Genomic DNA, 15,322 nt, shown 5'->3' with positions numbered 1-15,322 from the left:
GACCGTTCAGGCTTTTACGCCCTTAATGTACGAGTCATAAAAGCAAGTATGAACTTTGCATACTTCCCAGATGAGCGCTGTAAACGCTTCTCCTTGCACAGGAAGTAAGCGGGTGCCCAATAAACTAGCCCCCTCGGGGGCAAATCTGAAAATCCTTATCTGACAGTCGGCGTTTACTAGCTTGGGCAATTTCTGGACGTTTGTGAAGGTATCTAAGGCAAGATTTTGTTTTAACCCACAACTGCATAAACACCAAGTAACACGCGTAACACCGTAATAGGTTAAAAGCTAAAGTATGAATTTCAGGTGCACCAAATTAGTAAAATTACTACAAGTGGTAAACTTTCAATAGGCAGGAGTAAAAATACTTTATATTCAAAATATTTTAATGCAATTAAATTCGACAATTAAAACTAAATAACATCTTTTTCTACAAGGCAAATAGAATTTTCATAAACTAATAAAATATTGCTAACAATTAACACTACTTCAGAACAATGCAGTGTATCCCAGGCCAATTAAATATTTTTGGGAATATATGTAACGAGCATACTAGAATTACTACACAATGACACTAGCAAGTCTTTTACATGGGAACTCTAGACCACCCAGTATTAAAGACCATCCAAGTTAAAGATGACAGTGTAGGGATGCTTCTGTGTGTGTATATAAATAGTTAAGGTATGCCGTAAGTAGAGTCATACGGATCCACAGTAGTAGTAGTCGAGGTTGGATATAAAGGCCTGACAGACGTGATGGTGTTGGTTTCTGAATAGGTTACATCTGTCTCCAAGAAGGTGAGGGTGGTGTATAAGCCCTCAGTGAAGGTGGTGTTGATTGGGTGAACGGTCAGGGTAGGGGTGATGGTGGTGACCGATGTGGACCTCACGCGAGTTGCATCTTGGGTCTTCCCTGCAAGGAAGATTTGAAGGTTCTAAAGATCGGCATTTACCAAGGAAAGAAACTTTGCTTCCGAAGAAAAAAAATATTGCCGGACCCCTGACAAAAGATTTAATTTCATATCTTTCAATGCAAACTCTTACATAGTCTCTGCAAATTGGGTTTACCTTCAGTGTATCGTGAAAGAAAAACCGAATTGAGAACTTTTTTTCCCCACAAGACACCAGGCCATCACAACTGTAGCATGTATCAAGGTAGTTGGTCATCCCTCCCTCCCAGGGCCTTTTGTTTACAGGTATTAGCCCACTCGGACACAGGTCACCGACCCACAACGGGGCGAAAATGCAACAAATACAATATTTCAGATAAGTAAAATTTATAATATTACAAAGATATAAATAAGCCACAAGGAAATGCAAAAATGGAAAAAAAACTAAGTGAAACTATATGCAGGGGTTGTCAATGGTAAGAACCAAAAGACCCTGCAATTGAGTAAACGAGGCAGAAAGTCAAATCATCGACCAGGGACTTGGTCCCATTTTTTTGCGATGCCATATGGCAGCAGGGTCTACCATTAGACAATACATTACGCTTCAAATATCTTCCCAGGAGGTAGTACCTCCTTTTGATAGCCGCCTACTACCTACCCACCCACCCCCTCAATCCAATCATACTCTCAACCCAACCGTGACACTTTACCGTTCCCAAAATCCAAAGGGAAAATTTACCCATTAACCAGAATAGCACTAGAATCTGCAAGCCTATACATTTTAGCTGCATTATTTCCAGGGCTGGATTAACCACTTAGGAAAATAAGCACGTGCTTAGGGCACCAAAAGTGGGCACCACTACAACTTGGTCCACTTGAAGCTCAGAACACGACGTTGATGGGTCAGGCTGGTTCAACGGGCACAAGTATCACTACTGAACTCTGCCTGTAAATTCTCTCGATATCTTTACTGCAAATGTTGGACAGTTGCTCGACAAGACGATCTTCAGTAGAAATAACGGTTACTAATGAAAATCTACTGGACCATGGCGAAATGATTCAGTCCGCAAAAGATGAAGGAAATAAAGCAAACGAACCAGGGTTGAAGCTCGATTTCTCTGCCGATGCGCCTTATTGGATTGCTTGTGGACCCAGTGACTCAACACCACAATGGGCCATTTGACAAATCTTCTCTAACTTTCAATAGTGGCAAACCAGCAAGATAATGTTCACAAAAACTTTTCTTTGGGGGTAAAAGCCAATAGCGAGCAATACGAGAGAATGATTATTATATTCATCAACTAGGTCAGTTTACCGTTTTGTACATAAACTTTTTGCTTCTAAAGGTTCCTCGATTTTTTTTTAAAAGAGAATGGTTCAGTGACTGGCCAGATAATATTGTAATTGACAATCATGAAAGAAGCACTGCTCACCGAGTCTATGCTAACATACTTCACTCGCAGACAAGGTTTAGGCCAGAAGTTGGAAAAGCAACCGAGTGCAGTTACTGGGAACATGTCTTGATGCGTGTAATAGCGGTTATTCGTATGTTAGCTGGACGTATCTTGGCTTTACGAGGAAGAGATGAAAGATTTGGTTCACTGCAGAATAAATTTTTTTTTTAGAGCTGCTGGATCTCATAAGGAAGTTAGATCCATTTTTAGCAGGTCACATTTATTAGGTCACACTTCGAAATATAGAAATTCAGGAAAAGGAAATCCTTAACTGTCCAAAACCTAGAGGAAATTATTGAACTTATGGCTCAAAAGGTTCATGCGTTCATTATTGAAGTGACTTTCTGGTTATTCTAGCTTGTCAGCTGACTCGACCCCAGATCCATCATACAGATGAGTTAAGTGTTGTACTTCAATACATAAAAGATGGGCAACCTATTGAGCGCTTGTTAACACTTCTAGAACTAGGAGGCCATACTGGTGAGGAAATGGCAAACCAGGTGCTGCAAAACTTAGGTCATGTTTGCAAACTAAACTTTTCAAAATGTAGAGGTCAGTCCTACGACAAAGCTGCTAACATGGCTGGGCGTTATAGGGGGATGCAACAAAAAATTTAAGAAAAGAAGTTTGCCATATATGTGCCATGTGCAGCCCATACACTAAATCGGGTAGGCCGAAGTGCTGTCAAGTGGCAGTTAATTTTGTCTCAACATTACAGTTGCTCTATACATTTTTTTTGGCCTCAACCGGCCGGTGGAAAATTCTTAAAGTTAGTCTTGGAAATGAGAGGTTGTTAAAATCCCTTTGATACTAGATGGGAGGCACATGCTGTGGCAACAGCAGCAATTCTTAAGTCTTTCTTTAAGATTTTGGAAGCCTTAGAACGTCCAGCAGAAAACGAATCACAAAAGGAGACACTAGAAGACAGGCAGACAATATTGTAAAGAAGCAAGAGCTAGAATTGGTTTTAATGTTGATCATATGGGCTGAGATTTCGCAAAAGTTTCATAGAGCAAGTAAAGTTCTACACAGCGAGGACGAACTTTAAAACGCGTGCAGATCTGTATGCCTCGTTAACTGACCAACTCTGCATTTTACGATATGACAGATTTGAATCGCTCGCATAGGAAATCCTACCGGACGTAGATTAATGCAGCACAAACTAGCAAGCGTATCGGAAAGGTACCCAATGACGGAGATGCATTAGAAGTAAATCTGAACCCCAAGAGATAAATTTCGTATCACCACCTTTTACAATTTTTGACAAACTCGAAACCCAGATGAGAAGAGGAGAGGTGTACACAAATAACGGACAGATTTTCTTTAAGTGATGTACCAAATGTTGTATATCATCTACTGAAACTAAGAGGCATGTTCAGTGTTCTCAAAGGCTAATTGATGCTTACCCAGAGGACTTGGACATTAATTTCTCTACCGAGCTTCAGCAGTTTCACTCATGTGCGCCATAAGTTCAGTGCAACTGAAACTAAAAACCGGATTCAGTCACGCTGAACTTTATAGAATTTAGGAAACAAACTTGAATGTGCTTTTCCAAATGTAGAAATTACATTTCGTATATTTTTAACATTTATGCTCAAACTGCACAGTTGAGCGTTCGTTTTCTCAGCTGAAGCATATTAAAAATCCATACAGAACTATGCGACGAAAGGTTGGATGCCTGGTCTCTGCCAAGCATACACAGATTTGTTACGGCAGATTAGTTTTGAGGACTTGATCAAAGACTGCAATTAAAAAAAGGAGAAATGTTTAAAGTACAAGTAAATTTATAAGTATTATTAGGCGATTTTAATCCATGTACATGCAATTTGTTCAAGTTTTTTATTTTGAATTTTCTCTTAATTCATTACAAAAATAAAGTTTCGAAAATTTGCATTATCCGTTTCCCTGGATCCAAGTTGATAATTTGCTTACATTGTTTACCGATACTTGGTGTAAAATAAATAAAACCTGCTTATATTTAAAACAATTGGAGAATCTAGCTTGTGGGATGGTCTGGAAGAGACCTGAATTTTTAGCTCTTATTTCAACATCGGTAATCATTGAGTCTTAATCATCGTCTTATCTTGTCAATTAAGCAATGGGAGGGCCGATGGGGCACCATTGTTGGGCTGTGCTTAGGGCATCAATTGGCCTTTATCCGGCCCGGATTATTTCATTACTTTAGAATGTCAGTTAAATGCTTTTGTCTCCATTTAAGGTGCCGCTCTTCAATTAAGGTACAGACAAACGTACAAACTTGGTCCCCCAGTGAAAAGAGCTTACCTGTGGTAGTGAGGATGTAGATCGCGAGTCTTAGCACTTCAAGCACCTCTATCACCCATTCTTCCAGCATCCGATCGTCAGCACCGTTCCCAGACATCATACACAGGTCGAAGGCACAAGTTTCTGTAAGAATATAAAAGAGAATTTGTCCCTGCAATGCGAGTGATTTCTAGAAGTAGAATTTCCATGTCGTTTTAAATCTAGGGTTCCCTTCCATTATAGATAACTATGCAAGTCCATCTTTTTCAACGTAACCATGATTTTACACCTAGTTAATCATTCAACCTTAACTAGCAAGTTGCTCATTTTTCCACCCAAAATATTCTTCCCAACTATTCCTTGGTCAGTTTCCCACCACCGTACAGTACAAGGTGCTCCTGTGTCTCAAGAGGCATCACCACAAGATAATAAACAATCTGAACACCCGAATCGAACTTTTTACCAATAAGAAGCTTAAGTCAAATTGAAGGTTCAGGTGTACTTTTATCAACATTCCAACGAGTAATTATACTCTGGATTATCATCAAATTACTGATCCGCCCAAAGTTTTTCTATCCTTTAAAGTAAAAAGAAAACCTCAACAGATTCTGGTTCCTCCATCTTAGTGGCTTTATCCCAAGTTCATCTGGACAGACTTTACTCAGCAGAATTGGCTGATGACAAGCGAGAGCTGCATTTCTTTTTTCCTCTTCACCACTGATCGGCTCGTTAGCCGCTTGGGCGATCGGTCACTTCTGTTGGCAAGTACTGGTCATGCACCAGCGCCTGTATGTACCTAAACCCACTCCAGTCTGGTCTTAATGAGCTCACACTGTGCCGTCACAACACTTTCTGGCAGATTGTTCCAAGAGTTCACAACGCACTCCGAAAAAGTTTGCCCTCAGTTTTCTGGACTAGCAGCTTGAATCTTGAGCTGTAACCACTTGTGGGGCGAGCGTCCGCCAGCTCCAAGTAAGGACACTCGACGGAGTAGTGCCCCAGGGGATGTTTATGCACCTCAATTAGGCCACCCCTTGCCCGTGTATAGTACAAGCTAGGCAAGTTCAGGCGCTCCATTCTCTCAAGGTAGCAGAGGTGCCGAAGTGCAGGCACCAGTCTGGTGGCCCTCCTTTGAACATTTTTCAACCAACTGACAGTCCCTAGCGTATCTCGGGGACCAGATGGGGAAGCACTTCACTCTTGAAGATCGTTACGAGGGACGGACCTTCTTGGAAGACCCAATAATTTATTTTCCTGAATTACCTTCTCGCAATGGCCCGAGAACTTAAGCTCATTGTCAACATACACACCTAGGTCCTTCTCACATTCAGTCTCAAATAGTGCAGTTTCTTTAACCCATTGGGACATAAGCCTCCTTACCGCTGGTACTCCCCATGTGCATCTTACACTTCGTGACATTGAATCTCTGAAGCCATTTCTTCGACCATTCTTGGAGCCCAGAGGCCCTTCTGCAGCTCTACAGTCCGCTTGCTTCTTGATTTCTCGAAATAACTTTGCATCAGCAAACATTTGTATGGACGAGTGTACGTCAGGAATGTCATTTATGAAACAAACAAGCAGCGGGCCCAATACACTGCCCTGTGGTACCCCACTGGTGACGTTCACAGCCGTTTTAGCACCTCATTTGATTACTACCACTTCCCAGACACTCCTAATTGATAGAGTAAGATAGTGTGGCAGGGGACACAAACGCAGTAGTACAAAGCTTCTGTCCCTCGCAATTTGGGAGGCTGCAGTTGCTATAGCACCAACTACCGTAAGCGTACATTTTAATCAACACCACGCCGCAGTCCATATAAACTTACGCCAAGGTCCCAAACACGGGACGACCTTTAAGAAACGTATTATCAGGATCATTACCTCACGTCTGTCCAAGGAGAGTAAACCAGGAAGATAAAAGCGAAGTTACTACACAAGAAATACGGGTTTGAGCAGTCATTGTCGAGGGTTAGACTGAACCATCCTCATGCTGCACAAGTCTTTATACCAGTTTTGGACTGAACGAATACTAGATTATGTTACCGGGATCACGTCATAAAATGTACTGCACAGAAGGGATCCAAGGCCAACCTACGTGTGGGAGTCCTCTTACCTATGTAATGGAGGAGTTTATTTTGGTGGCCAATGAGTGGCATCATGCGTCTCTTGCACATTGTCCTGTACCTCTCCATCTCCCTCTCGTCGGCACGACACGGGTTACCCTGCAAGGAGTAATATTATGAGCAGCTCTTCATCAAAGACGTTAACCACAAAGTTAGGGTCAAATAATATTAACCGAAATGTGAACGAGCTTGTCTAGTCTGGTTAAGCTACCAAAATATAAACAAAGCTTCAAATTCATGTCCAAGAATGCTTAAATAACATTTTGGCATTACTTACCAGACGGCCAGCACAAGACTTTATGACGCCTCTTGGCAGCAGACACTGTGGGTTACTCTGATCATTCGTCTGGAAGAGGGAGGATTTCCATTAGTACATTAGACTACGTTTTCGTTTAATCAGTGGTGTTAAAACGCTAAAATTTTAATGCAAGTTTTTTTTCAATCTATCTGTATATCCTCTGAGCCAAGTCCATGACCATCTCTAGTCCCGGTTTGTGCTTCAACCAAGACCTATAGGCTCTTGGATCTCTTTAAGGAACCGACTCGCCATGGTCAGGAGAACCAGTCCCACTCACTTCTAGCCAATCTTTTTGTAATTGGGTTCCGAAACTTACATATACCATATTTTACAGAATTTCAACAGTTTGACCAGCTTTCCTAGTATCAAGCTCCATTTCTGTAATTGTTACTCAATAGCCAGATACCAAACCAAAAAAAGGGAAGTCCCTGTCTAACTTCACCTAAGGGAGGATTCTATTATACCAAACCGAACATGAAGTCGTGTACCTTCCACGAGACTGGGAACTCCTGGGGCCAGTACTCCAGCGGATGGATGTTGGCCGAGCGGTCTGTGAAGTCGTCTCTCACATAGAAGTTATAGTGTCCACATAGCCCGTCCAGGTGCTCAGCGTGACTAGGGTGTGCCCACACGTCCAGCCGGTGCTTGCAGTGATGAACCTAAAGTACCACAACAGTGACAGTTTTAACAAGAATAAAGTAATGCAAGTAAACCACAAAATCTTGCACGAGAAACTGACTTTTCCACTAGACAAGTAGCAAAAACCTATTGAACCTGGTAATGGTTACTTTAACGTTAGTTTAAGAACCATGTTCATGCTTTCAGGTGAAACAACATCTTCATTTTGTATTTCCTATAATACAGTTTTTTAATTCTGTACCTAAGTTTTCATTTATGAAAACAAAAACTTGTGTAGATCCCAAGTTTGGGAAGGAACATTAAACTTTTAATTACATTATGGTGAACAAGTACAACCAAGGTTATGATAACTACCCTAGTTCAGAATGTGATCGGTCAGGAGCCACTTAAATTCAAAATTCCTCCAAGTCGCAAATCCAGACTAAATTAAGTGGTGAAAACATTGAAACTTTGATCTGCCAGTGGGTGTGGCGAAGTGGACACCAAAGTCTTTTTACACCACTAGTAGGAGGCTGTAATCCTCTAGACCAGTGGTTCTCAACCTTGTTTGCCCCCATGCACCCCTTACACCATAAGTTAGAATGTCATTCCCCTCCTTTCCAAGATTCTGCCTCAAAAAGTGCATTCCAAATATGCATATAATACTGAAAATCCTTTATTTTTCTCCATATTAGTATCAGTTCCCCCCCCCCTCCCCGAAAACCTGAGGGGGGAAATTCCCCCCTGGTTGAGAACCCCTGCTCTAGACTATATGGGAGACTTGGTTTAAACCGAAATTTAATTTAGAATAGTATATTTAATATACAAACTATTGCTCAAGACTGCACTTTCTGGCATCTCAGTTTCTCCTGGAAAACCATGACCTTACAACTACTGCCATGAAGCCTACCACTATCCTCGAGGAACCTTGGAGGAGAACACATTTGCCGTTGCGCCAGGCCAGCACGGGATGAACACCATCAGGCGACACCACCGGATGGATCCCCAGTGCAGGTACTACGTACGGTGCTCCGTTCACCATCAGCTGCCCAACCAACAATAATGTTTGAAGGTTACAAACAATAGCGGCCAAAGTATGGAGGAAACATTCATTGCAAGCGGAAGCTTTTTTGAAGAAATAAAAATCTCTATTCAAGATTTTGACGATAAATAAATAGAAATACATTTTGAAACTACTCAAAACTTGCATTCTGACAAGTAATACCTGCCAAAAATAAAAAAAACAGCTGAAAATGATCCACTTTAGTTAAACTACTCACATCAAATATAGCGCCTGTATTGATAGTAATGACGGTGTTTCGGTCATTCTTGAAGGTAGTGCGCCTGAGGCAGGATGCACACCCCCAGCACCTCTCGAAATCTCCAAAGACGCCCACTTCAGGGTTATAGGAAAAGTCACTCTGGGCAATTGAGTAGTTACAGGCACCGTGCCAGTCGTAGCGGTATTCGTCGAAGGTCACAATGTGGGGGTCGTCGAACACGTAGCAATGTTTACCTTGGAGAGGAAGTTCACAAGTTTATTTTAACCAATCACCTTTCTAAGATTGCTGGCTACTGTACCTAAAATTATTTATAATTAGATAAAATTTTCCACTCAACTATTCTTGATACCTCCAAATGTAGCTGCTAACATTAACACCACGAAGAACCGTATTAACCTTTTAAGATATTAGGATCGATAACATGACTGCATAACTAAGTAACGGGACAAGTGACTATTTAAAACTTACAACAATCGTCTATGTATCCCACATTAACCCATGTGCCACGCTTGCACACCAGAGGGAAGCAGGCGGACAGCTGGTGTCCATCAGGGTACAACACACCGTCGAACTCGCAGCCTGGTGGAGGAGGGGGTAACCACATTGCTTTTATACAATTAAAAAAACTTGCTTTAAAGCAATGTAATCTGAAACTATTAAAGCTACGTAGCTATGGATAAAATATTCGGATAGTTGAATGGTCACTTCAGATATAAAAACTATTTAGTCAAGTTGAAAATTGAAAATTATACCTATACTGTAAACTTTGCCTTTCTTCCAGGCAGTGTAAGATGGTAGCACACCGTACAATTTGTTTTTAAATTAACCCTTTTTACAGCAGTGTTTACAAGATCATGTGCGAGACCCTGCTCCCCCCCCCCCCAACATAAAATTATATGGCCCTTCTGGATTAATTTAAACTAACCCACCTTCATGGATTCAGGTCTAATCTATAATTTAAACTAACCCTGTGATCACCTCCGCCAACACTAGTCTCCCATTCTTTTAAATACCAACTGCCATTAGTGGGGACAAACCTCAGAGGGTGTCCAACAAAGGAAAATGGGGGGGAATACTCAAGAAGATGCCCCCAACAGAAAGGTGTGACCGAGGTGTACTCACAGTGGGTGTTGTCTGGGCCTCCAACACTGAAGGACACTTCTACAACCAGCTAGGTCGATTATGCATCTACGTCCCGCTTTTAAGAGTTTAACCCCCCAAATCATTTCACCTACAAACCATGAAATTTAGATCATACACGGTTTTACACAATTAGATTTTGATAGGTTCATTAGATACAACTTAATGACAAAACCGTACAAGTGTTAACTAGATAAATCACATTTCGAATAGTGTTTTGGGAAGCAGTAAATAAAGTCCTCTCCGGATTATCACAGGTCTTATGGCTTAAGTTAATACTACATGTATTTAATATAATATGAAGCGAGTGAGGTTTGTAACTACTACACTATCTCGTGAAGGATCATCATCAAATATGGAGGTTATCTTTCACTGACGTCATAAGCCAAGTGGGTTATCTAAACTTCAAATTAACAACTAATAACGATAACGTTTTTAATGAACTCTCCCATTGACTTATCGTTTAAAAGTCACCGTCAAGAATTAATCTTTATTTACAATATGTATACCAGAAGTTACTTAAGTTACAGTCAAAGACGTAGTTGAAGGGTTTGTCCTTTCATAAGAGTATTCCCAGAAAGTATGTTAGTTATTTAAGTCAACCCGATTAACATTACAAATCAATAGTCATTAACGTACCAACATCCAGAGCATTGGCGAGGGAGAGAACCAGCGGGAGGAGAACCACGATCCCTTCCAGCACCATCTTGGACATCATAGGCAGTACCTGGGCAGTTACCATACAAATCACCAGTTCGTCTAAAATAACTAGATTAAGTTAAATTCGTCTACACCTAAACAAACCATACGTTTCAAACCTCAAATTTCCAAGGTGCGTCAACCTGATAAGTTTTCCTTACAGCCATTTTACTTAAGTTAAGTCCAGTTAAACTGTACAAGGCGAGGATTTACGTACAATATTTATCTAGCCACCGCCGACACAGCACACACCAGCCGCCATTTCGGTTCCTTCAGAGAAAATTGGCCAAAGGACTCCTTCCTATTCCAAATCATGATCTCAGCTCACTAGACTCACGGCCCTTTTATTTTCCAGGAGTTAAGATCAGGTTCCCATTTGCAACTTAACACCTGCACAGAAGCGCAATAAACTGCAATGTACTAATTTTGCGGGGTCTATATTCCATGCCACAGCTGAACCTATAGTTATGGAGAACATAGTTGAAACAAAACGCCAAGGGTGTAGGACATACTGGTGTTGGACGCCTTAATATTGATAACGTTGGTTTATCAGTACTTGTGATAGTGTTTACAGTGTCAGGTGGGTCAAGTAGAGTCGAGGCCACGTACAACCAAAGGTTTATTAGGACGCGGGCGTTACACTACAAACGGCACGATACACTATCAGTTCTAGATACCCATTACTTGAAATTATCTAATCTGGTTTGGTTTGAAGTGCAAAACTACTGGACTTTTACTTGACAAGTAGGCGTGACCTCATTGACACCAGCGAAATAAAAAACAGTTGTCAAACTATATTGTCACCAACTAACCTGGATCACTTAACAGTCCAAGTCGGCGAAAGAAATAGGAAAGTCTAACAATAACTTTTGTCAATTATGTGCGGAAGGCCACGGGCTATTTACCATAGTATACAGTTTTAGTGTGGAGCATTACCAACACTAGATAAATGAAGGATTACGAATATGACTTTACCGCTGCAACAACCAGAGTCGTATGTCGCCGAGTAAAATTAATGTGAAAAGGTCAAACTGAAGCCAAAATGTCACGAAATCTTCAAGAAAAACTAGCCCTCAAAAACAGACCAACACTAGATATCTTACCTGAAAGTTTATCACGTAACTTAAGTTATAAAAACTCGAGACCGCTAGTTTAGTGATGTCTAACTCACGATGGACGCCCCTAGGACAAATACAGTACAATAATTACATAAAGAACTCAACTACTGTGGACATTTTAGCACAATTCCTGCGAGGTGATGGGATCGACAATTACAACCTAAAAGCGTCTATATAATTCGTTCATATTATCCTAAGTTCATCCCTACTTTCTTCAGTCTACGATCGTAAGTCAACGTAGTGGGAAGATCAAGAATAAAGGAAATTAAGGGGGAAACAACATCGAACAGCTAAACATAAATCATAAACCATCTCGAGTGCTTTGTAGACGAAGTAGCAAATCATTTACCGTAAATATTCCACCGACTGCTGCCTTGTGTATCTCTTTTTTTAACATTCACAATGAAACTCTAATCTTAACTCGGTTATTTGTAAACTTAAAAACTGCTTACAGAACCACACACTTCCCTCCTACCTCCCTCGTTAGGTCAATACTGTCAACACATAACCAAAAAAATTAAAAATTCCCATCATAAAAACCAAAACACGTAGTGAAAATAGATCACATATACAAATGGAATTAGCTACTCTAACTAAACCAACACCCGATTATAGTTCAATATTAACAAAATATAAACACAAACTAAAAAATAAAGTTTAAATAATAAAATAAACCAAAACCTCTCTCATACCACACTTAGCCCTTCAACACCGCAGGTCAAGACACCACTGACCTGGCCGAGGTGGAGCTGACCAACACGTAATACATTAGCAACTCGCACAACGCTGTGATTGGGTGAAAGATTTTCCATGCGAGCCTCTGATTGGTTAGAATTTCCAGTGAACAACAAACAAGGTGGGGATTGTTTGAGCCTCGTTATGCATGTTTCAGTTGTTTTGATGATAGTTTAAAGAGTTTTCAATAAATCTCTTGTAATTATTTATAGTGTTATTCGTTTAATGATTTTTAATTGTTGAAGGAAAATGTGTCGTCATTCTCGCCCTACTGTTTATATTGTCCTAAAAACATGAATTAAATGTTCATTATATTTCAGATATAGAAAATATCATAAGTTATACTGCACCACCATCACCACCACCACCACCATCATCATCATCATCATCATTTCCAACACTACACTCATCGCCGACATCACCACCACAGCATCATCACTACTACCACACCACATCATAATATTTATATGCTTTATTTGTCAATCCTGCAAGAGTAAACAATGTCTTAAATAAAAAAATAAAAAAATTAACTACATGCAAATTAATGTCGTTACCTTATAGCAATAAACAGGCTGCCTCGTGTGTGTGCTGCTTTTGTCGACTGTCCAGGTGTGTCAACTCGGCCGGACAACTGTACACACAGTGGCGCACCCAGGGGGGGTTTCCTAGTTGCCCGGAAACCCCCCCTCCAGGTACTGCATGGTGCGGCCAACCCACACCTGACCTGGCGACACCTTAGTAACACGAAGGTTGGGCCAGCTTCCCTGACCTCACCCCACGCCACGGTAACTTCCACCACCTCTGCCATTCCCATGCACTTAACGTGAGGACCCTGCTCATTATCCTGTGCACCCTGCCAGTAACGACATGCTCTGCAGAAAGATCATTCAGTGGACAAACGAATAAAAACAACACTCAGATCAACAATGGGGAATGAGAGACTGACATTACTGCACATGCACCGAGATATACCAGTGGATATAAACCAATTAATTGACACATTTACACAGAGAAATCCCAGGAAGATGAAATTTGCCAATGTACTTGCAGAAAAATAAAGGCAATGTATTTTACGGGTGTTCAAAAACTGTTAAGCAAATTTTATGAGCTCTGTTAGTGTTCAGTGTTAGTTAGTCATTATATACAAGTATTAAAATGCTTAATTATTGTTACACATTCAGTACAGTAATAACCATATTATATACTCGATATTTAGTGCAGTAAATTCATGCATTTTAAAATTGTGTAAATAAAATATTTGAAACATTTTTTATGACTTCTATTATCAGTGTAATATAAGTCTATATACAAAGATTATGATGCTAAATTACACCATCTTCAACCACAGATTATTTCCTAAGATTCAGTGCAAATGGCGTCAAATATTGGTCAGATTTAAAAAAAAATTCCAGAGGGCTTACAGCACCTCCCCGGACCCCCCACTGAAAGGGCTCGCTCCGCTCAGTAATTTGGACCCCCCTTCCCCCTACTCAATTTCTGGGTGCGCCCCTGACACACACACATCGACACGACCAGGGAATTTTATCATAACGGATATAAGTTACTAGTTAATAAAATAATACTGTATAAAGTTTTTGAAATATAGAAGAATTTTCGTTAATATTTTTTAATATATGTTAGATACACTAGCGTAGCTAGGGGGGGGCGGGGGGGGCGGTCCGCCCCGGGCGGCACTTTTGGGGGGCGGCACTTTTGGGTCTGCTCATCACCTATATCTGCAGCTACAGGAGACGTTAATCCATCCCTTTGTATCGGCGGCAAGTTAATCCTCTTTACTGCTTTTGTTGCAAACTGTTTTCAGACAGAAGTAACTCAAAATTTAATTCTGAGGATGGATTCAACATATGGTGGAAACTGAATCCTTGAATGTCCGAGCACGAATCCAGTGCAGCTCACGTTCGGAATTTCACACAATGGAAGGAGTTGGAAATTAGGATTGCTCGTGGAGCAACAATTGATAAAAAAGAACAAGAAGTTGTTGAAAGCCAAGTGAAAAAGTGGAAGGAAATCCTTTCAAGATTGCTTGATATTATTAGATTCCTAGCTAAACAGAATTTGGCTTTACGAGGCCACCGAGAAGGAATGAATTATGAGAGAAACGAGACTGAAGCAACGGAAAATAGAGGAAATTTTATAGAGCTAGTTGATTTGTTGGCGAAATATGATCCAGTGCTACGTGAACATCATCTAAGAATCCAGCTGGGAAACATGTTTGCTACTTCCTATCTGTCTCCTACTATTCAGAACGAGTTTATAGAAATTTTGGGAGAAAACGTAAGAAGCAAAGTCATCAAGCAAGTAAAAGAAGCAAAGCACTTTTCCATGATATTCGACAGCACTCCTGATATTTCACATAAGGATCAAACGAGCCAAGTTTTACTCTATGTTATGATCGATGGAGATAAAGTGAAGGTTGTGGAATCATTTGTCGATTTCAGTGAAACAGAAGGTAAAGCCGCCGAGAATATTTCAATGATGATTTTGGAAAAATTAGAGAAAGACGGAATTGATATTCAAAATTGTAGAGGGCAAGCATATGATAATGCTGCGGTGATAGCTGGTGTTCATACTGGTGTTCAGAAACGTATCAAGGAAATTAATAAAAAAGCAGAATTTGTCGCTTGTACAAATCACTCGCTGAATTTGGCGGGTGTTCATGCAGCTTCTGTTGCTGTGAATTCT

At 40.6% G+C, this 15,322-nt stretch overlaps 1 protein-coding gene across 1 annotated transcript; it reads right to left on the bottom strand.

The window, feature by feature from the left end:
* Window positions 1-372: 372 nt before the first annotated feature.
* On the bottom strand, window positions 373-10,169 carry LOC121870059 (mucin-2-like). Its single transcript, XM_042371799.1, has 10 exons — window positions 10,159-10,169; window positions 10,050-10,075; window positions 9,396-9,506; window positions 8,925-9,160; window positions 8,555-8,689; window positions 7,515-7,685; window positions 7,006-7,074; window positions 6,719-6,827; window positions 4,627-4,749; window positions 373-912 (listed from the first exon to the last, which is right to left on the bottom strand). Exons 1-10 carry the CDS (start codon window positions 10,167-10,169, stop codon window positions 677-679), a joined length of 1,227 nt encoding a protein of 408 aa, XP_042227733.1. The 3' UTR covers window positions 373-676.
* Between the last annotated feature and the right edge of the window lie 5,153 nt (window positions 10,170-15,322).

Source organism: Homarus americanus, unplaced genomic scaffold, assembly GCF_018991925.1.
Source record: "Homarus americanus isolate GMGI-L3 unplaced genomic scaffold, GMGI_Hamer_2.0 scaffold27875, whole genome shotgun sequence".
Classification (NCBI taxonomy): domain Eukaryota; kingdom Metazoa; phylum Arthropoda; class Malacostraca; order Decapoda; family Nephropidae; genus Homarus; species Homarus americanus.
The sequence above is the reverse complement of the archived record's forward strand: the minus strand, read 5'-3'. Positions and strand labels throughout refer to the sequence as shown.